The following is a 22,770-nucleotide window of genomic DNA, read 5'->3' on the forward strand; positions in this document are numbered from 1 at the left end:
TTTCTAGAACAGAAATATAAATTGGGACTTTATGTTCAAATTGAATTCCATAATCTCCAAATGAAGGCTTTTATATGTCCTTATTAAAGTTGAAGGTCTTTCATGATATTTTTACTGGTCACGGGAAATACTGTTCATTCTAAACCTTACTATGGGCGTTTCTGTCATATAGAAAGTGAAACTAAATGGAAAAAAGTTATTTATTTTTGGAGATAATTGAGCAGCCATGGTTCTAAGCATTGGTATAAATAAGGCATGATGTCTTCCCTGTAGCAGCTTGTCTGCGCCTAAGAGCTCACTCAGTACACTGCCCCGGAAGAAAAGGGCACAACTGAACTTTCCACATGGCCAGAATTTTAGGATTTAAAAACATAGATGAGGAACTCTAAAGACCTATTAACTGCATGTGCGTGCGCTGTTTGCTTAACAGCCAGAAGATAGAATTTTTAGCCAAATGCTTTTATAATAAAACTATTACTCATAATTTAGGTACTTCTCAGTGTATGTGTGTGGAGGTAAATTCTTAGAGCAACTTCTGTGGAAAAGTTACCTGAGTAAATTCTAGCAGTTTTGAAGATAAACTTAACCGATGATCATTTATTCATGGCGCCTTTGTGTGTCTTTTTTCGGGGCCCTGGGCTCAAGGGTAGCAATAGAAAAATGAATAAAAACCAGTTACTGCCTTTAGGAGCTTACGGGCTATTGGGGACACTGAAGTAAACAGTAACAATAGGATCCAGCGAATGCTGTGGTGAGGCATAGGCAAAACCCTGCAGAAGCACAAAGATGGGGCAAGGAACTATCTGACTTGGGAATGCTCCACAGAGGAGGTGACACTGAACGGATCTCAGAGTACAGGTAGAGAGTTTCCAGGCAGAGAAAAGGGGAAAGTGCTCAGAGGGTTCAGGGAGGATGAGAAGACAAGGTTAAGTGGTGGAGGAAGAACTTAGATCCAAGGGGTTGGAAGGGAGTTGAGGAGGTAAAGACAATGCAGCTCTTTTTGTTTGTTTGTTTGTTTTTTTAAATATGAAAAGGAAGGAAGAGGAATGGGGCAGGAGCTTGGGCATGACGTAGGAAGTGTTTTCAGTATTTTGTTGTTTGTAAAGAGCTGGTGTAAAATCTCTCAGACTTAATAGCCTCACGGGAGCACTGGACATGTATTGTCTGCTCTGGGTGATCTGGAGCTACGTTATTCACACTGCATGGTTTCCTCACCTGTTTTTCTGTAAGTCTGCTTTGGGCTGAGGCCTTAGATCCCATGGGAAATCATTTCTTGCTGGTGGTAGGGGAGGAGCCCGTCTAAAGAGGATTCCTGCTGTACGTTCCCTGAACATTTATTTCTCTGCTGCTTCCAGAGCCTCCTGAGATTCTGCTTTGGCACCTCCAGCATTTGGCTTCTGCTCAGGTAGGCTCTTCCATAACAATTCAGGCCTCTTTCTCTCTCCTTACTTGTTGTGTTGTACCCTCCAAAGTGCTGCTATGTGGCTATTCAGCAGTTCTTCAAAGTCAGTCACAGACCATGTGCTGCAGTGTCTCCAGGCTCAAAGCAGGATTGGGTCTGTCTATCTACATACATACCCCCTCAACTACATATTGGCCTGGAAATGTAGGTTATGAAGTCTGTGCTCCAGAAGTGTGGGTTATGGGTCATATAAATGGTCAGATCAGCCCCACTGGACCTCAGTTGTTCATTTGTCAATATGCAGTTATTTTTCTCAAACTTAAGACTGTCAGCTCCTTGAAGGCAGAGACCACTTCTTCGATTTCAGCATCCCAGACCAGTGTAATGCCTCATGCCAGTTAGGATACCCATGTGGTGTCTTGATGAAGAAACTTCAAAAACCTAAACTTACTTTGTTGATTTTATCAGCCTATTAATAGAAACTGTACCCATTTTAATACAGCTGGGCTAAATTTAAATTGTTTTTCAGTCATAGAATTTGGAACTAGAAGCAGATCTTTCACTTGATCTTCGTATGTAGTAGATGCCCAGGAGATGTTTGTTCCTATCCTGTGTATTTCTGGTCTGAGTGAGTGGCACCACTTGCTACCACTCTCCAGTAGAATCACTCTGGATTTCCCTCTTTGCTCTGAGTTCTGAGATTGTGCTTCCTAAACATGTCTCCTCCATTAATCCTCATCATCACTGCCCACATACTGGCTGCCTTCATTTTTAGGTCATTAAGTGATCATTTACCTGGAGACATTTTCAGTTGTCTCTGTACCTGTCCCCCAGCTCTCATCTTGCCCTGTCAGACTGGTCTTCATCTTGCTACCAGAGTGGTTTGTGTAACTGTCATCTCTGATTGCCATTTCCCTGCTCAGAATTCTTCTCTGGCTTCTTCTTCTTTTTTTTTTTTTTTAAAGATTTTATTTATTTATTAGAGAGCATATGTGCATGAATTGGGTGGGGGGAGGCAGATGAAGAAGGAGAGGCAGACTCCCCACTGTGCAGGGAGCCTGACGCAGGTCTTGATCCCAGGACCCTGGGATCATGACCTGACCCAAAGGCAGCCGCTTAACTGCTGAGCCACCCAGGTGCAGCCTTCTTAGTGCCAGCTTTCATTTGTTCATTTAATAATATGTATCTATATATTTTGGGTAGATGCTGTACTCAGCAGGCCCTGGGATATAGAGTGGACTAGAATGGACATGGGCCTTACACAGACTCAAGTTATCATTTAGTTGAGTGGGGACACAGATTATTACTCACGTAATTATATAACTGCAGTTGTGATAATGGCCCTGATGGGAAAGGAATGGCGCTGTGAGAGGGCATGGGTGTTGATGTGCAGGGGTGTGGGGAGGGGAAGGACACACTCAGGAGGGTGACCTTTCAGCTGGGCCCTGAAGCCCTCTGGTAAGGGCTTGCCAGTCCCAAGGAACTGCAGCTGATTTGCTTGGAATACAAAGCTCTTTGGGTACCTGGCCCTGCCTCCCTGTCTAATCTCATCTCCTGTGCTCTGTATGTGTTATTGTCCCAGTCACACTAAGCTCTCTCAGGTCTCTTTTCTGAAAAGCATCTTCCCCATCATTGCCAATTTCAATTCTTAGCTCAAATAAGAAAATGAATTTCTCTGAGATGCCTCCTGTGAACTCCCCAAGGTAGGTTTTGGGGAGAAAATATCTCTTCTAAAATATCTGTAAGAGATTATACAGAAGTAAGAGATTATACAGACCTTGTGGCAGGGATCTTCTTAGTATGTCTAGTAGAGGCATTTAGGGGCAGCTTGATTGGCCTACTAGGGGATATCAAAATAAGGTGGGAAACTAAGTATATAACCCCTCTCAAATATCAGACTCTCCTGGGAGGAAGGCCAGTTCTGAAAAGTTGGGGGAAACGGTGGATGATTTTGAGCCTACTCGCATCTTGCTAATATATATTATCCCACTTAGCCTTCTTAATAACTAAGGTGGTGATTATCTTTGTTTTATAGATTAAGATGTGCCTGTTTGTAGAAGTTGGGTAACTTGCTGGGCTTCAGGTTCTGTGGTACTCTCTCTGCTGCGCTGGGTGCTGCTGCTCGGGGCTGCTGAATAAATGAATTTTGATCATTTTAAAGTGCACCTCTATGGTGAGGAGAGTAAGAAAGGTTGACCCTGTGGTAATTTGAAATGCTGAATCTTCAGACGCTCTCCTAGCTCCTCTCCGATGTTCCCTACCCCTCTGTGTACACACCTCTTAGGCCATTATTATTGTCTTTATATTGCGTAGCTAGGGGAAAATGTTCGAATAATAAGTTGAACTGGATTTAATACGTAGATGACTATGTTGGTTTTTCTTTATTAGAGAAATTACGTTTTAGATAATGTAAGTTTTACTCTTATAGTATAACTTAGATAAAGTTTGTTTCAGACTTAGGACAGGATACTAACAAATTTCCGTGGAGAGAGTATGAAGCTAGAACATACTGTATTTATGGATCTCTTTTTAAAGTAGTCATAATACTCTATAGCCTTTTATTTAGCAGTGGACAAAAGCAGAGCGACTGAATTTAAAAGTAAAGTTTAGCTTTCTGTTTTAGCTCACTTTCTACAGGTGAAACAGTTCTCTCTTTATTGGCATAAAGTATTATGAGGGCTACTGAAGAAATTTGGAAAGAGAATATTCATACAGTCTCAGTTTCAGGGCTTGATTTTGTCCTTTGTGCTCCTATTTTATGTGTATTTGCTAATCCGCTTGTGAAGGAAAATGCTTTTTCAGAAACAAATGGAGAGAATGTAATTTGCAAAGTATATTAAAATTGCAGTGTGGGAAAGGATACAATTTTTAAGCAGAAAATAGAATCTTCCTAAATTTATCTGAATTACTTGCTTGGTATTGGCTGTTGTTGCCATCACAAAATTGTACGTAAACTCTAAGGCGAAGCTATTTTTAAGGTGCCATTCCATTTTTATGTGATCAATAAGTATCTTAGTCTGTCTTTTGAATAATTATTTGCCTGTAACTTCCTTTCTTAAAAAGCAGTTTCAAAAAGCCTTTAATGGAATTGTTTGTTAATGTTTATTAAATGTGCTAGGGAATTTCCTCCATTTAATTGATTGCTGAGCTAGGTAACTAGCATAGCATATCAGAATTGGAAGAACACAAGAAATGTCAAAATTGATTTATTTTAGTGCTATTGTTTCCTTGGGAACTAGAAAGGCCTAGGTGAACAGGAGGCATTCTATTGTTGCAGGAAAAAATAGAAGACCCAGGAGTCTGTGGGACCTGGAGTCCAACCCAGGCAGCTCTTAGCTAGGTGTAGGACTGGGGCAAAAGAGGTCCTTATCCTCTTTGGCCCTGCTTTCTCATCCGTGAAATGGGTATGATATTTCCATTGTATTGCTGGTTGTGTGGAGTAAGTGGTGAAACAAATGTAGAGTCCAGTACTGACATATATTCCCAGTCATTACATTGTTTACCCTTTTTGAGACCTGCATTAAAACAAAACTGAAATTCTAAAGTGAACAGTCGTGGCAGTGAAAGACATTTTTAAAATTTGAAGTGAGACAAAGTCGATTGTGGTTTTGTTATGGGACTGGACTCATTTCTATATACACCTATTTAGGTTTGTAGTAGGTTTTAGGAAAGTAGTATGGGTGATAATGAGAGATCTAATCTAAGTCAAAACAAAAATTGGTGTTTTATGGAACTTTAAAGTGTACAGCGAACTTTTAAAATTGGTTTAAATTCTCTAATCTTATTTCTATGTTGCTTTCATGTTACTACCTAAAGAATTTTCCTCTTCTGTTTAGACCTCGTACCAGCTCTGTGATTAGAAGCTGCTTCTGTGCATTTTTAACTCTTTAATGACACTTTAATTAAACTTAAGTATAATTAAAAGATAAGTGGTGAATTGAGTATGACAAGGTTTCCATTAGTTTTGAGAAAGTAAGAGTTCATCATAGTTGCCTAGATGGTAAGCCATTAGGTATTTTTCAGGATCACCTTCTTAACCCTACTGACTTATCTCAGTGTCTACCCCAAATCATAACTTCACCCAAACTGGTGTTCTCCTTTCCAAAGCCAGCCAGCCATCCTTGTGCATGCTCTGCTACCTCTGTTTCCCCCACTTTCAGGAATGGCGTTCCACTGCTCCCTCTTGAAGGGTAAACTCTGGTCTGTGGGCTGTCCTGTCCTTGGGGATCCTGCTTTCTTTGTGTAGTTATTTATCTTTTTATATGTAGATAGCTTATTTGTAAGGTTATAAAGGACAGAGACTGTGTTGCGTTCTACACAATTAGGGCTCAAATATTTGCTAATGAAAGTAGACTCTGTGTTCCTGTTCCTTCCTCAGCCTGAAGGAATTGCATACCTTGTCCCTCAAGGGAAGCAAAATATTTCCTTGAATATGTCTCGTTTATTAAGATGACATAAGTAGGTTTTAGACAATGTATTTTTAGGGAAATTAAGTCTTTTCATAGCTCTCAGTGGAAAAGTAAATAGAAAATTATGTACAAAAAAGTCAAAATTTTAATAAACTATCTTTTTTAGATTATAAAAGCATCACACGTTCATTGCCAAAAATTTGAAAAGAACAGAAAAGCATAAAGAGAAAAAAAATCTATAATCTTACCACTTTAACATTTTGGTATTTTAAAAATATATATGCAGACAAATTACATGCTTTTAAAAAAATTGAGATCATGCCATGAAATTTGGTATATGAACTTTTTTAACTTAACATTTTATTGTGAGAATTTCCCCATGAGATCAAATAGCCTCAAAATATGACTGCATAGTGTTAATGTTAGGTGTACTGTGATTTAATTGTTTTCTTATTGCAGACCTATAGATTATTTCTGATGTTTTTGAACATATAAATATCACTGAACATTGTTGACTATAAAAATTTTTAACATCTTTATTTCTTTAAGACATAATCTAATTATTAAATCAAGGGTAATTATTTTAAGGCTCTTGATATATGTATTGCCACGTTGCTTTTCAAAATTTCAGCAGATTTTTTTAAATAAAATAATTTGCAGTCTTAACAATGCAAGAGAATTTCAAATAATTTAGTCTTTTAAGTCAAAGTCAATGTAATGTTAGATACCAGTATTTTTGTTTATAGGTTTATTTTTTTCTGTTTCAGTATTCTTTTTTGGCCATTTTTTAATGACCGTCTTCATCACAATATCAGCAGGGAAAGAAAAAGATGACAGAGAGTGAAAATGAGTTTCAACAGCATTAATAAAAGTTTGGAAGAAAGATTTAGATAATTAAGTTTTTAAATTCTCCAAACTTCCAACTTATATTGTCTTCCTGGCAACAAATGAGGAGTAATTGTGGGTTAGCTTTATTTATTTATTTTGGAGTAACTTCTACATACCAGCTTTTGCTGAAGTCATTGTTTATTATGTGAGCACTTTATACCAGGGCTGTCACCAGAAATGGTGACACACTTAGCATTTTTCATCATTTTTAATAAGAGGCAGATTCTGTTTAGGAATTCGAGCTTATTATCTGCACTACTGCTCCAGGTTTTGTGTCTTGGATGTTAACCCCTTTCCCTTTACAAATAATTAGTACTATTCTACATCATTTAATAAATTGCCTAACTCCTGGATACATTAAAATTCTGTGATATGGGGTGACTGGGTGGTGCAGTTGGTTAGGTGTCCACCTTTGGTTCGGGTCATGGTCCCGATTGAGCCCCGAATCCCGAGTCCGGCTTCCAGCTCAGCGGGGAGCCTGCTGCGCCCTCTCCCTCTGCTGTTGCCCCTGCTTGTGCTTGCTCTCTCTCAAATAAATAAATACATAAAATCTTTAAAAAAAAAATTCTGTGGTGTATCCTGGACCATTGCTTGTTTCTCTTAGAGAAAATAAAGATTATGTAAACTAGTGCTTCATGAGATTGGTCTGCACTGGTGACCCCTTCGCGGCCTGGAGAGCCCAGCGGTCCTTTCAGCCTGCCGTTCCTAGTCACCTCAGTTGCTCTCGGTCCAATAAAATTGACTGCTTGGAAGAAAACTTGTAGAACATACTCTAGGAGGCAGTTACCTTCTCTTGGAAAATACTTTTCTAGACATTTCGAGGTATAATTTTGCCTCTTTGGACATTTCTCATAATGAATAATTTAACCTTTTAATTTGTAGTTCCCACCTTGAGTCCATCCAGTGAGTGCAGCCTAATAACAACATAATAGTACATGATAACCACATGGTAAGATTCAGCCAATGCAGTGAAAAACTCTGGATCCTTCATAACTTAGGACCTCTTGCCCTATTTGTGGTTTCTTCATCTTTGATTTATGGCTTATATTGGTAACTCCCAGGGGGAGGAGTGCTATTCTAGAAATGTACAATATTGTTTATTTTGGATGGAGAGAAGAGCAGTGGCAACGGCACGTAGGATTGTGTTTATATTGCTTGACCAGGAGGTTGTTGATATTCTCGGAGGATTTAGTCTAATGTCTTCCTTTTGGCCTATGGGTATCTTTGAAATTTTAGCAGTAGGATTGGGCTGGTAGTATTCATTGGGAGAGTGTTAGTTCCTCTACTTCCATTAGTTTTCTATAACCATGCAGTTTATTCTAGTATTTTCCTTGAGTAAAAATTACAGTTTTCATTTTTGGTATTTGTAAAAGATACCAGGTAATTTCCGTCTGTAAGAAGCTTAAATGCAATTTTAGTGTGGTTTTGCAAAAACTCATCTTTCAGTTATCTGATTAGAAGGAGAGCATTGGCACAGATTTTTTTTTAAAGCATTTAATTTGGGGGGAGGTTTTTGTATATTTAAATATTGGTGTTCTGATTTTAGAAAATTTATAATATCCTAAATAAAATGTAGAGAAGCACATGGCCCTTTTTGTTCCACTCCTCTTCTTTCTCGTGCGTGGATTGGCCATGCAGAGCTACCTTTGTTCAGTGTGCTGTTTTGTGCTCCCCTAGAGGTGTGAGTAGGAGACATTTGTTTGATATACAGACCACACTGCAGTGGTGATGATGTCAATGAAAATCTAGAAGTGAATTTTGACAAGAATAACAGGGTGAATTCCAAATTGACAGTAGATTTAACAGAGGCTGGTTCTACAACTGTTTTCAGCAGCTTGCAAAATGTGTGTAGGGCCACCCACACTTCCTTCCTCTTCTCCAGCCACACCCGCACACTTCAGTTTGCTTCTCTCTGTAGTTGGGAGAACATCAGTATATTATTGCAACACACTGGTGGTTGTTTCTCAAACATGAATTTCTATATTATAAACATTTTTGACTAGTTGGCCTGTTTATTTAGGTCCAGCCCAGTGATGTGAATGTATGCTAAATAAGATTGCTTTAGACTAGCCTAATTTAGTGGTTTTGCTATTTTAAAAGATGTCATCTTTGTTATGTAGTCATTAAGAATACTGATTTATAGGAACTCAGTGCATGGGAAAATGTTCGTTTATAAAGTAGAGGAAAAAATAGTCTCAGACTTCATATACAGTATCTTATCTTTGTGAAGAAACGTAGGTATAAAGGATATATACTCATCGCTAAAGAGAGGTCATCTTGAATGAAATTACAGGTGATTTTTTTCACTCCTGTATTGTGCTTTTCTGCATTTTCCAAATTTTCTACAGTGAATTTGTACCAACTTGTTTTGTAGAGAGAAGTACTTTTAAAATGGTTATAAATCTCTTTCTCCTCTCTGTGTCTATATCTGTCTTTATTCCATTTTATAAAAAAATTTGTGTCTGGGTATATATTATATGTAGAAAATAATTGGGAAGGCTGTGTACCAAACCGTTAAGAGATTGTCACAGAGAGTAGAATAATGGATGATTTGTAAAAAAAAAAAAAAAAAAATCTTTTTGCCAGTTTATATGTTCTAATTGTATATTTTCCTTTACTGTACAGGTATTTCTTTCATAAGTTCATAATAGAAGCAAACTACTAAAAGGAAAGTGATATGTCAAGTGCAAAAAGCAGGCTACAAGATTAAAGTTATGTATAGAATGATCACACCTTTGTAAAACAAGATAAGAAACTGTATATAAGTATTGGCAGAAAGATCGCCAAAATATTGATAGTGCTTACCTTCAGGGGTAGGACTATGGATGCCTTTTTATTCTTTCTACTTCCTAGTCTGTATTTTCCAGATTTTCTGTAAGAATAAATTACGTTTAGGGGGGAAAATGTAAAGGAGCATTTAACTCTTTTTGAAACGGTAGATTCGAAAGAAAGTCATCTTGATATTTTAAAAACAAATACTTAAATTTTATGGGACTTTTTTTGAAAAACTATCAGAGTTTGATGCCCAACCAGAGATACTATTTTCTTTATATTACAGTTGTACATCAGTCATTTTCAGTTTAATACATTTTAGGAAATTGAACAGCTCAGTGAATTCATTCTCTTGAAGTAGGGTGGAAGAATTTCTACTTGGATGTGGGAGAATACCATCATTTTAACAATGATGGTGGTTGTGGTAGCAGTTTATTGCTTACTGTGTGCCAGGCTTCATTCTAAACACTTTTCCTATACTAACTCATTTAATTCTCACCACAACCTATGAAGTTGTACTCTTACCATTAACATTTTCTAATGAGGAAACTGATCATACAGAGAGGTCAGGGTTTGCTGAGGACCTGTGGCTCGTGATAGGTGAGGTGGGATTCAGATCCAGTCATTGGTGCTCAGAACAGGGCTCAGCCACGCTGCCTGCCGTGTCTAGAGACTGGATGGTGGAAAGAGAAGCAAGGGTAATGTCAGGAGCTCCCATATCCCACTTGGAGCTGAAGGAGCAGGTAGCATTCCAGGGTTCACATGTCTCTAGAGGTGTTCTTGTGCCCATGACCTTGCTGGCCCTGTTTGTGAGCTTAATGATTACCTGGATGCTCACCTTTAGGGTGTTATTTAAATTGCCTTGGCCTAGTGTGAATGTTTAGGCCTTTCAGTACTTGTGGGGTATTTCAGTGTTGTGGAAAGGACTGTAAGACCACCTCAGCCAAGTACTCTCACTGTGCCACAGACTTAGATGTCAGTGTTCTGTTCACATTCTCGGTGTTCATAGTGATAGTTTCTTTTTTACTATCGAATGGAAAGCCTCTGGTATGAAGGTGTTTTGTGTGTTGTCAGATGCTGGGATTATAATTAATTTCTGCTGGCCTGCTAGAAGATTGTGCATTGTAAAGGTTGCCCTCTCTGGCTGTGGAAGTGAGTGTTTCATGAGCCGTCAGGGGTTCCTGCAGCAAGGTGGGTTTGGAAACTAGGCTGGGCAGGATTGGAGCTGCCTACTGCTGCTGATTGGGCAAGTGAAGCCTCATTGTGCCTAGCTTGCAGGCTCTTGGTGATGATCTGTGAGATGTGGGTTTGGTGCCCGTTACCCAGGAAGCACTTAGAAAATGGCAAATCATCTGTTGTTCATGATTATTATTTCTTCCTCCTTCTAGTGAAACAATATGTCTGACCGGGCTGCCTGGAACAATTTGTGTTATCTGATCACTGTTAAATTCCTGTTCACTCAAGATTCTTTGAATGGGTTATAATTCACAGAGGGGAGAAACATGATGGGGAGAGGAGACTGAGTCATTAAAGACAAATTTGCCATTTTTATATGTTTGTCTGAATCCAGCCTTAGGGTGTATATTTTGACTTTAAGCAAAGTTAAACAGAACTAAACTAAAATCTCCTTCTGTATTTTCTTTTAGGAAAAGGAAGCAACTAACAAAACACAGTGGTAACAAGGATTATTCAGTATGCGGTTTGCAGGGTATGTGCTGGAGCCGTTACAGAGTCACCTGTACTTTATATAAGCCACATCTTCACATTCGGCGTTGATGTTCAGAATGACTTTTGGGCACTGGAAGATCCTCAAAGATCAAAGAACAATTTAGTTACTTCCTGTGCTAACACAGAATGCACTTGATGGTAGGATTGCACAGTGGTCTAGTACTTAAAAAAGATGTTCAGTAACAAGGATATTTTTCCTTCCAACCTTCAGTTAATCATAATGTCCTGTTTTTGGGTATATAATTATAGTTTCTTAGACCCCGGAAAGGGATATGTGTACAAAACAAAGTACAAAAAGAGGAAATTTCTTGATGGTAAAAGTGATTATTATTTCACTCCAGGGTAGTCTCATTGTGAAAAGACCTTATTAGATTCTTTCCCATGAACTCACTAGTAGATTAAAAACTATTTTCATTGTACCTTTTTGCTGGCATTTATTTCTAAAATCTGATTTGTATGCCACTTTTTAAGAATATATCTAAACTAAAGTAATAGATGAAAAAAACAAATATTGTATAACTTGGGGGTGGCCTGTCTTGAAAGCTTAAGTTGCATTTACAAGCTTGTACAATAGAAACATAGTCTCAGGTAGAATTTTAAGGATAATTACTGCCCTTATAATTAATCAAAACTAGAGATTTAAAGATAGTTTTCTGCCCCCTGGAGTTAGCTTAGAGTTTCTATTTTTAAAAATTAAATATGCCTGAATTAAACTTTTGGGGAACTACTGTCCCAATTAAAGCAAGATCTTTTCACTCAGATTTTCCTGTTAATCTTATTAAAATTAATAGCTCAGATGACAATATAATACACAGTATGCAAGAAATTTGCTTTTTCTTTAACACCTATACATAGTACTGGTTTCTTATTTTAAAAATCTTTATAGAAACAGGATTAATTTAGCTTGGTTTTGAAATTAGTTTATAGAAACAGTGTAGCATAGTCATTAAGAGCAGAGACTTTGAGGTCAGGTGGCCCTGGGTTCAAATCTTTAGCTCTTTTACACGCTGGCCTGGTAGCCAATGCCAAGTGACTTGTAATTTCTGTGCCTCAAAATGGGGCTAATAATGCCTATCTCTGAAGGCATTTGTAAGGATTAAATGAGGATGATATAAAGCATTTAGTATATGAGTGACATATTATACTTACACAGTGAATGGTAGTTTGTATTTATATTTTCAGTAATCACTAAAATATAAAAAAAATTAAACATACTAACATTGGCTTTTTAAGCTCAATATATATATATTTTTTGAGGTGACCCCAGATACGTGTTTCAGATCATTTTAATTTGCATGTGAGAATAACTTTATGCCTCTTTCATAGTTGGTACTTTAATAATATCTCCAGATATTATCCTAAATGTAACATCGTTTAGAGTGGTTAAATGTTTATAAAGAAGGTGAGCTTTGAAGTAAGAATTCAGTTTGAATCTTAGTTGAAGCACTTTGACTCATTTTGCACAAATATGTATAGTAGGTTTTTAATTAATGTTAGCTTTGCTTCTGTTCTTTTAAACAAAAATGAGATTTAAAGAAATGTAATGCTAGAGCTTTCAAATAAAAAAACCACTTCATTTCATATACAATTTACTTTTTTGGGGTATTTTCATTAAGCGGGAGTAGATAATGTAAGTACTATTCATAATAAAACGACTGGAAACGTGCGGTAGAAAAGGTTTCACGGAACGGAGTCCTGTGAGGGCATACAGGACAGGGCTAGTCTTGGGAGATGGCTGTGTTCCTCATTGGATTTTGCTATACTTCTATTAAATTTTGGTCAGAAAAAAATAATAATGGGGTTGAATTTGTGAGATTTAAAGTGATATCTTAATTTGTATAATTTTATGCATTTGTTTTTCTGAGGGTTATTTGTAAGAACCTGTTTCTGAATTTAGAGTTTATAAAGGTTTAGAATTTTAAATGCCATGTGAGATATGGTCTTTAAAACCAAATGGTCTTTAAGATGGTTTAAGAATGCATGCTTGTTCATTCTTTGAAATATAATCAGATCATGGTAGGTTATGTTCGAAAATTGGAAAATGTAATAAAGTAAGCATAACTGATAAGTACAAAGAGTGAGTACCAGTCAACAAACATTTATTAAGCACCTACTGTGTGTCACGTGTTGTTCTAGGCACTAGTGTGACAAGAAGAGCAAACAGTTGCCCTATAAACATTTTGAAAAGAAGGCGAATTTCAAAATTTAATAAACTATTGATTACCTCTTTCATGTTAAACACCGTTCAAGGGAGGGTAGAAGGAAAAAAAAAAAAGAACCTTTGAGTCTCAGAACTTCGCAGTCATAGGATGGGGATGGCGTATACAAAACCTATAGAATAAGACCACGTGGGCGTCCTGAGCTGCTGTTGGATATACGGAATAGGGAAGGCAATTCCAGCTGGGAGAGTTAGAAGAGGGCTCACTAAAGGGATCTGTTTGTGCTGATAGGAACTAGTGCTAGCTTTGGAGTAACAGGAAAAAGTTGTTGGGTTTCTGTCCAAATGTTTATTCTGTTTTCCCTTTCTTGTCAGTTCTTACCTTGTTTTTTAAGACACTAACTGAAATTACTTTGGGAAGATTTTTTTTATTAAACATAGTTTATCAAACTTGCCAGTTTTCTTATTTCTGACATCATCAAAAACTTATTTCAGCTAATTTTTTTCAGTTTGCAAAATTTAATATGGCATTTAAATTCTTTGTAACAGAAACCCAAAATATATAAATAGGTTGTTATAAATGGCCGTTACTCATTTTATGTCTCTGTTTATTTCAAGCTTCTCTTAAAACTTAAAAAAAAAAAGAGAGAAATAGAGAAAGCTGTAAGAGAAAAAGCTACAAAAACTTAATTTTGTTTCTCCTCTTCTTTTGTAGATGTCCATGGCGACATTGAAAATGAATTCCTTATTTTCACCAGATATTCTTATATGAGAAGATCCGTTTCAGACAGTCTAGATACTTTTCCTTCTGTTGGACCAGCATGGCAGGATTCAAGCGAGGGTATGATGGAAAGATTGCTGGATTATATGATCTGGATAAAACCTTGGGTCGAGGTCATTTTGCAGTGGTTAAACTTGCCAGGCATGTCTTTACAGGTGAAAAAGTAGCAGTAAAAGTTATTGACAAGACAAAATTGGACACTTTAGCCACTGGTCATCTTTTTCAAGAAGTGAGATGCATGAAACTAGTGCAGCATCCTAACATCGTACGCCTTTATGAAGTTATTGACACCCAGACCAAACTATATCTTATCCTAGAACTTGGGGATGGAGGAGATATGTTCGATTACATAATGAAACATGAAGAGGGACTTAATGAAGATTTGGCTAAGAAGTACTTTGCTCAGATTGTTCATGCCATATCTTATTGCCATAAACTCCATGTGGTTCACAGAGACTTAAAACCAGAGAATGTGGTCTTCTTTGAAAAACAAGGTCTTGTAAAGTTGACAGACTTTGGTTTCAGCAACAAATTTCAACCAGGAAAGAAGCTCACTACTAGCTGTGGATCTCTTGCATATTCTGCTCCAGAAATTCTGCTTGGGGATGAGTATGATGCGCCTGCAGTAGGTAGGTAATCTCCTTCCAGTATTTGCCCACTTGAATTCCACCAGCGAGAGTGTAGTTGGTCAAATTGGTGGTGGTTTATCTGAAAATAATTTCTTAACGGACTTTCTTAAATGCGTCTTAAGTAACAGATTTGGTTTCATGAATGCCATTTATCCCTAAAGCTGGCTGTCAGTTTGTTTTACCCTTTAGATGGCAAATGTTTAAAGTATGTTTCAGCACAAAGAAAAATGAGTTATCATTTAAGGTAACCATCATCTACTCATTTTAATTCTTTTGAAGATCTGAGTACATTTCCTGTCTTCTTAGATTCTTCTGGTAGTTCCCCTAGTCAGCTTCTTCCTGTGCATATCCTTTAACAGTCCTTGAGACTCATATTGGAAAGATGCTATGAATATTGCAATACATTATGAAGAATTTGGGTATGGGAATCATTTATTAATTGTGACCTTGAAGAGTGCACTTGATCTCTCTGCTTTATTTCCTCAATCATGGAATAGAATTGGATCAGAGAGGTATCGTATCCTATATTACCATGTTTACTGTACACAGACCTGTGTGGCTATTATTGTCTGCCTCATTGTACGGGACAGGTCATTGACATACAGACATCTGTATGGTGGATTCCAGAATCTTGATAGCCCTGGGCATTCCCAGTTACCTTCTCTTTACTGCAACACATTATTGTGTTCTCTCTTGTCATGAGTTATCAACTTAGGGTGGAAGTGTTTACCACTTTTCAGCTTATGTCAGCTTTGTCCCTTGGGATCATATCTGTTTTGAAGGTCATATGGGAATTTATTTATAATTCTTAAGGATCTGCTAAGTTGAATGTGTGGTCAGCTTTTACAGTTTTTAGTTTAATCTTGGAACAGTGTGCCCTAATACTACATGTGTATGATGTCATACATCATAGATAGGAATCTTCTGTTTGTTTTCTGATCATTTGAAATGCATGTTACAGAAGATGAAAGACACACCTTGAAGAGTGCGGATTTTTATACTGAATATTCTGTACACCAAGACACTGCTTTTCATGTTAGACTGTGTTCTGGAAAAGAAAGGGTTATTGAATGGTTCCTGCCCACTACAGATAACAAGGCTTCACTGAAACTTTTCATTAGAATATTTGAGTCAGAAATTTTTGATGAGTGTAGCAGGCTAATCAGAAAATGAAGCCAAGAATTAATAGAAGAGGAAACATAAATGAACATGAAAATGGTGCTCAGCCTCACTAATAATCAGGGAAGATAAAACCACGATCAGACAGTGTTTCGTACTTTTCACATTAGGAAAAACTAAAGTCAGACAAATCTAAGGTAAGACTACAGATCTTTGAGAACTCTTGTGGTATGCAGAAGACAGTTGGTCAGTGTCTACTGAAGTTAAAGACACACGCAGTCCTGAGAACTGCTGGGTCTCGCACTCAAGTTCTCACTCATGTACACAGATTTTCAAAGAATGTTTTTAACAGCATTATTGTGTGTTCATCAGTAGAGGAATACATTGTTTGATATTCATATGATGGAATTGGTGAAAATTAATGAACTATATATGTCGTCATGGCTAGTGTTCACAAACGTAATGCTTAAGAAGAGCAAATTGGTGGGAGTACTTACAGTATTATAGCATTTATATAAAAAAGTTTAAAACCGACAGAGCAGTGTTACATTGTTTAGAGTGCATGTACACGTAGTAAAGTACTGATGAGTGCGTGAGGTCAGGATAGCTACTTCTGAAGGGCAGGTATACCTAGAGGGTTTCAGCTGTGTTGGTGGTGTTATTTCCTGACTTGGGTGCTGAGTGCGTAGGTATTGACTCTAATGTTCTTTTTTTTTTTTCTTATATCTTAAATTTTGCCTAATAACACTTTCTAAAAGTTTTTAAAAAGGAAAAGAAAAGTGTCTGGGAGGATCCTTACCAGTCTGATAAATGGTCGGTGAAGTATGAATTGGGTGGAATTCTTGGGTAACTTTTCTTATTTGTATTTATTTCAATTTTGTTTAATTGTGTGATTGAGATAAATATAGAATCATTTTAAAGAACAAATGAACAGTTACCTTTCTGCTATTATTGTGCCAGAATCAGTCAGTGATTTTTCACAAATATGTAGTAGAATTAAAAGGGACCAAGATTAAAATATGTCCTTTATTAAATTACCAAATGTTGCTGAATTAAGCAACTTTGATTCAGTACATTGACATTTGGTTCAGGGATTGTCTGTTATTTTTGAAGAATCAGATTTTGATTTTAGGTATCAGCTGCACTTCTGTTTTCTGTCATTGCTTTTCCTTTCATTGTTACTGATTTTTTCCAGGATCTTTCAGTTTCCCTTTTTTCTTTTTCTTTTCTTTTCTTTTTCTTTCTTTCTTTCTTTTTTTTTTTTTTTTTTACTGTCTTGAAAACTTTTTTTCCTTTATTGTCCTTATTTCTCACATTTAAGGCTGTATATTGTTCTCTCCTGCAATCTCTGGTCACACCCTGGGGATTTCAGTCTGCCATCATTGCCGAAGGTTATCTTTACTGTTTTATTTCTTGTTTAACCCAGTTTCTTTTTTTCTTTTTAAATTCAAACTGGATAGATTTATTTTTCCTTTATGTATTTGGTTTTTGACTTCTGATTTTAGTACATTGCAGTCAGTAATGTACACTGCAACCTGATTGGTTTTTGCTCTGGGAAATGTTTTTAGATTTTCTGTGTGGCTTGATATACAGTGATTTTTGGTGATTATTCCTTGTATGATTAAAGTATTTGTATTTTTAGCATATACAAAGTTTTTATGCATAATTAAGGTTGTTAATTATGTATTTTGTTCCTTTTTTGTTATGTTTTTATTCTGATGTTATTCTCTGAATTTACTAGTTTCCTACTCTAATCTGAATTATTTATTTTAATCAACTTTTACTTTATATATGTTATTTTCAAGCTGTGTGAGGTATATAAAGTTTTGTAATTTATTTTACATGATGGGCTATACCTTTTTTCACTGTGAAACTGTGCTTTGTTGCCATGGATTCTCTTTTGTCATTTTGTTTAGGAGGTACTAGTGTCTTCCCTTAATATTCAGATATCAATATCCATATCATTCCCTCTGCCCTATAAACAAGAACTATATGTAGTTTGCTTTTACTTCCCTTTTAGTTATAGATTTTTAATTTGCTTTTATTACTTAATAAATACTTTTTTCCTGGTTCAGTAATGCTTTAAGATCTAATGAAGAATGTGGACATATCTTAAAATTGTGTTCTTCAACATCTTTAATTATTCCTTTCTTTGACCTAGTTTACTGCATGTGAAGAACATATCAAAATCCAGTGTGAATTTAAAAGTGACTAGCTGGTCTATCTGAAAAGCATTGCCTTGTCTTGTGAAAAAGTAGATTAGTAAAACATAAGTTGAGACATTTTTGACTGTTAATTTATGTGCGACTTACAGTTTGTATAATATGCCGTTTTTTTGGAAATCTTGGCATATTCAAGCTGAGAGGTGTGGTTTAACTAGAAACCACATTGAATGTACTTAAGGCAGTCAGTTCCTTACTCTGCTTCAGTGCTGCGAAGAAATACCTCTGCATGCCCCCTCCTACAGAAGAGTTTCTTAGCAAATTTAGGAAATGGGCAGCCACCAGAACTGTGATTATAGTATTATGAGTATAATATGTTTAAATATTTTCTCTTTGAAAACTTCTAAAAGGATTACTCCTTTCTGTACAGATTGTACAACCTAAGCCATAATACCTTTGTGATAGAACTTTGAAATAGTCCAAAAGGACATTAATCAGTAATTTTCTCTTTGGTTTATCTAAATCTGCTAGTATAGTTTGTTATGAATTGATAACTCCTTGCTTTTATTTCCGATTTCTTCCAGAAAAACTGTTAATGTGCCTGCTTTTACAGTCCCCCCGAATCTGAGTGGACAGAGTTACATTTCCCTACCATTTGTTAGAGACCGATGTCTTAGTAATATTACCGTGTTTTCCAACTTGAACCTTCTCTTCCCCTAGTCAGACTCTGGTTAAATTTTATGTTACTTAATCTTACACAGTTTGCCACTTGGACCATGGGCCCCGATGGGTTCTGGATTAGATGACCTTGGCTTGTGTCACAGAGTTTTAGGCCCAAGTGTGGCGTTTGGGATTATACATTTTTAAGGGATGATTTCTGCCTTTTGTGAATAGGGAAGGAGGTTTGATCTGCTTTAAAGTATTATCTTGTTTCTTTTATTTAAAAAGATGTACATGAAACCTGCCCGCGTGGTATGTGTCTGACATGAACTGCACCTCAGCCTGGGCCCAGGCAAATGCCTGTGGCATTCAGTTGTATAGAACTGAAAAATGTACCCATAGAAAATGGCCCACAATCTAGCTGCCAAGCACACAGTCACATACTCTGAAAGGTACCTTGTACAGAGTGTAACATCATCACTTGTCATAGAAAACCAAAAGAAAAAAAATCCTAAACTTTCTGAAGTTTCACGTGCCTATGAGAAATGACAGTTATTTCAGAGATCACAGTTAAAAACTGATCTGGCCTGAACCCTGTGTAAATAAAAGCACTTTATGGTATTAGCTTTGTGTGCACAATGATGTACTGGCTTTCCAGTGTGAATGTTGTGTGATTACATATTTAGGAAAGAGCAAAAGTTCTGTGCTTTGAGTAAAATCTTCTCAGTTTTATAAATAAGCTATTATTATAGGATTTAATTTTTGTCATAAATCTTGACCATGAAATGTTATGGGTAGTGTAATCTATAGGTACCATACAAATGGGTTTTTTAGGCTAACTCAACCATTGATTTTTTTAGTGAGAGGCCTGAAAAATGAGATAAAAATGACTTATGTGCTTTGTAATGTTTTCCCTGCTGCATTTTCAGCTCCGGTGCTTATTCTCACTGCGTTTTAAGATTCAGATCAAGTGAAATATATGTTGACACTACTTTGAAAAGTATAATTTACTCTACTGGTGGTATGGTAACGTCTAAATTGTTGGTTCTCTACCTGCCATCTGTAAGTTTCACCTGGAGCAGATGTAAAACCAAGCAAACCTGGCCTGGGCCCCACCCTAGAGATTGTGATTCAGATTGTCTTGGGTGAGGTCTTCATCCAAAGCTTCTGAGATTCTGACGTGCATCAAGCCTTGCCTCCTTGTGATGTAAAATCCTAGAGTTCAATGTTTTTGGTTATTAGTGGAAAAATAAATTCCTCACATTTTAATTCTAATACTCGTTAGAGAATAATTGTTCAGAAAAAAAATGTTTAAACCTCTTCAGTTTCAAAAGTTGAACAAGAACATATATTCTTTTTTGATGTTGATAACTGAACTTAAATTTCTCTCCACTCCCCTTCCCCGATTTTAATCACACCCTTTGCTTGTTTAGGGATAAGTAAGTGAAAACCAAATTTCACGGCCTTTGGAAATTTTTTCTGGTGTTGTTCAGTGCCTGGAACTTCAGGCTGGAGACCCCTTGCCTTTCCTTTTAGGAGCCTGGGGACTGTCCTGCTTGTTTGCTTTCCACTGCCTTGCCTGGAGCTGCTTGTCAGTGTCCCTTGTCCTTGTGCAGGTGAGAAAGTTGCCTCACTGCTTCATATAAAACCATTTCTTCAAAAAATTTATAGCACCCTTGCACTTTTCTAAGAGCTCTTGCTGCTACTAACTAAACTTGGGTTTGGTTTTGTTTTACATGGGCCTTGATGCTCCTCTTATTCCTTTCCTCTCCGAGACAAAGGTGGAAAGACAAAGGTGTGCAGGACTGATAATCATAGGTCCCACTAGAATAAAAACTGGAAGTTACTATTCATTTACTTTTCAGACTAGTGCCCAAGCTCTGAATCTTTGGTACTTCATGTGAGGAAGTAGGAATTGGGCTGACTGACATGACTATGTGCATCTTTGAAAGAAGATAGAAGAAGGAAGGGACTTTAAAGGCAAGTTTCCTGTCATTTGTATGTGCTGCTTGTTTTCAGACATTGACAGTTACAGGTGGGAGGAGGCCCTGGGGCTTTGGGCAAAAGTAAGTCAGGAATTGTCATGTGGAATAGCTGTAAGAGAGGGGAATTCCTTTGGAGGTGACAGTTTTAGGTAGTTACCACTCATAAGGGAAAAAAGTGCTTATCAGTTCCTTTAAAAATTTATATATGTCTCTCTCCTCTGCTCAGAACATTTTAAAGACTTACCATTTCCTTCACAGTCAAAACTCGACTCCTCACAGCAGCCAACATGGCCCTCAAGATTGGCTTCCTCATTTCCTCCCTCACTTTTTCCTCCCGCTCTTTTTTCAGTTGCTTGCTCAGCTCCAACAAAGCTGCCTTCTTGCTGTTAGTCACATTCCATCATATCCAGTCCTGCCTTAGGGCCCTTCTTTCTCCCTTCCCTCTACTTAGACTCTTGCCCACTGCCACCCTCTTGGCCAGGCCCCACCTTCTACTCCAAAGGTGGAGGGCCCCAGCGCTGCCTATTCTCCCTCCCCACTTGACTCATTTCTGTGGTCTCTGTTACTTCCATTTGTGAAATGAGGGTAGTAATATTTCTCGCCTTTAGGATTGTTGAAGGAGTTAGAGGAATGAAAACATAGAAGTACTTAGCATTAACACCAAACACAAAATCAATCTTCCGTCAGATGTAACGGTCTCAGCCAGACTTTTGAAGAGATCACAGAGTGCCTTGTTTCTGTGGTGCGAGGGCTGCGGTGCCAAAGGGTGTTTAAAGATCATGGCCTCATTTTCCTTTCGAGGTGCTTTCTTCTTCTTTGGAAATTTGTCCTCAGGGGAATTTCTGAAATGTTGGCTGCCGTGGGAAAACTGGGAGGAAGGGGCAGGCCCAGGACCTTTGCTCTTGTGTTTTTCTCACACGTTTTTCATTGTATTTAACTTTCAGAATGTAGGAAATAGGTTAACTTCCAAAGTAGGGATTTTTCTTTGTGTGTCTGTGTTTTTTTATGTTAGATAAAAACAAAGGAAAGTGTTTGATAACCGGTTAGTTTCTTGGAACTTCAGAAGAACTTTTTTAAACCACTTTAAATAGTTAACTGTCTTAATGCAGAAATACAGAAATAAATGTGCTTCTCTTCACTTCTAACCTGGGAAACCTTTAGGGATTTGAAAACATCAAATCTGCTTGGATATTTTTTTGCCTTTTTTTTTTTTTTTGTAGGCAGAAGCATAAACCTGTTGAAGAAAGACTAGTTTGCAAAACAAAAAAATCAGCACTTAGCACAGATTTTTAACACAATAACTTGGAAACTTGTTAGTCACGATATACTTTGCTGGACAGACTCCAAACTCAAATGTTGAGTAAAGTCACTGTAGTGTTTTTAAGAACTGGTGAAAACTGTATTGACATATAGGTGCTGTGCTCAGTTGTGCTCTTGTGCTTGCTCTGAGATGACCTGGTAGGACTTGTTAGTGACACGTCTCCGTTTCTGGGGAAACTGTCCCACCGCATTAGGAAGTTGCCTGTGTGGTCCTGGAGTTGTCATGACTTCCAGAGCAGCTGCCTGGGAAATGCTTTCATAGTCACATGAACATACATAGTAGTGTGGTTTTCTTCTTTCAAGGGCTGTGGCTTCCCTCAGTCAGATCCTCACATGTTGATGCAGACTTTGGTGGAGAAAGATGGAGAGCAGACTTAGAACAGGGCGCCATAGAGCTAAGCCAAGCTAATTAGCAGAGATATACTGTGGTACTTACTTACAACTGAGATTTCAAATGCGTGTCTTTGCTATTTTTAAATCTCTTCTTCCCGGCATTCTCCATAACCCATTTTCTTTTTTTTAACTTTTTTTATTATATTATGTTAGTCACCATACAGTACACCCCTGGTTTCTGATGTGAAGTTCGATGATTCATTAGTTGCGTATAACACCCAGTGCACCATGGAATACATGCCCTCCTTACTACCCATCACCAGTCTATCCCATTCCTCCACCCCCCTCCCCTCTGAAGCCCTCAGTTCTCAGAGTCCATAGTCTCTCATGCTTCATTCCCCCTTCTGATTACCCCCCCCTTTAT

General features: G+C 37.4%; 1 protein-coding gene across 6 annotated transcripts in view; it reads left to right on the forward strand.

Annotated features, from left to right (window-relative positions):
* The window catches only part of SNRK (SNF related kinase), a 56,209-nt gene that overhangs the window by 1,911 nt on the left and 31,528 nt on the right, over nucleotides 1-22,770 (forward strand). Inside the window, exons 2-4 of one of the 6 annotated variants that reach the window (XM_026496653.4) lie at nucleotides 1,356-1,405; nucleotides 11,118-11,337; nucleotides 14,073-14,767. In XM_026496653.4, the coding sequence (XP_026352438.2) occupies nucleotides 14,179-14,767 (589 nt within the window). In that variant the 5' untranslated portion in view covers nucleotides 1,356-1,405; nucleotides 11,118-11,337; nucleotides 14,073-14,178. Of the gene's footprint in view, nucleotides 1-13; nucleotides 1,406-11,117; nucleotides 11,338-14,072; nucleotides 14,768-20,573; nucleotides 20,689-22,770 lie in introns of those variants that run through there. The other 5 variants (XM_026496651.4, XM_044383220.2, XM_026496650.4 and 2 more) reach the window with 5 other exon arrangements.

The sequence above is a fragment of the Ursus arctos genome, unplaced genomic scaffold, assembly GCF_023065955.2.
Source record: "Ursus arctos isolate Adak ecotype North America unplaced genomic scaffold, UrsArc2.0 scaffold_20, whole genome shotgun sequence".
Lineage (NCBI taxonomy): Eukaryota > Metazoa > Chordata > Mammalia > Carnivora > Ursidae > Ursus > Ursus arctos.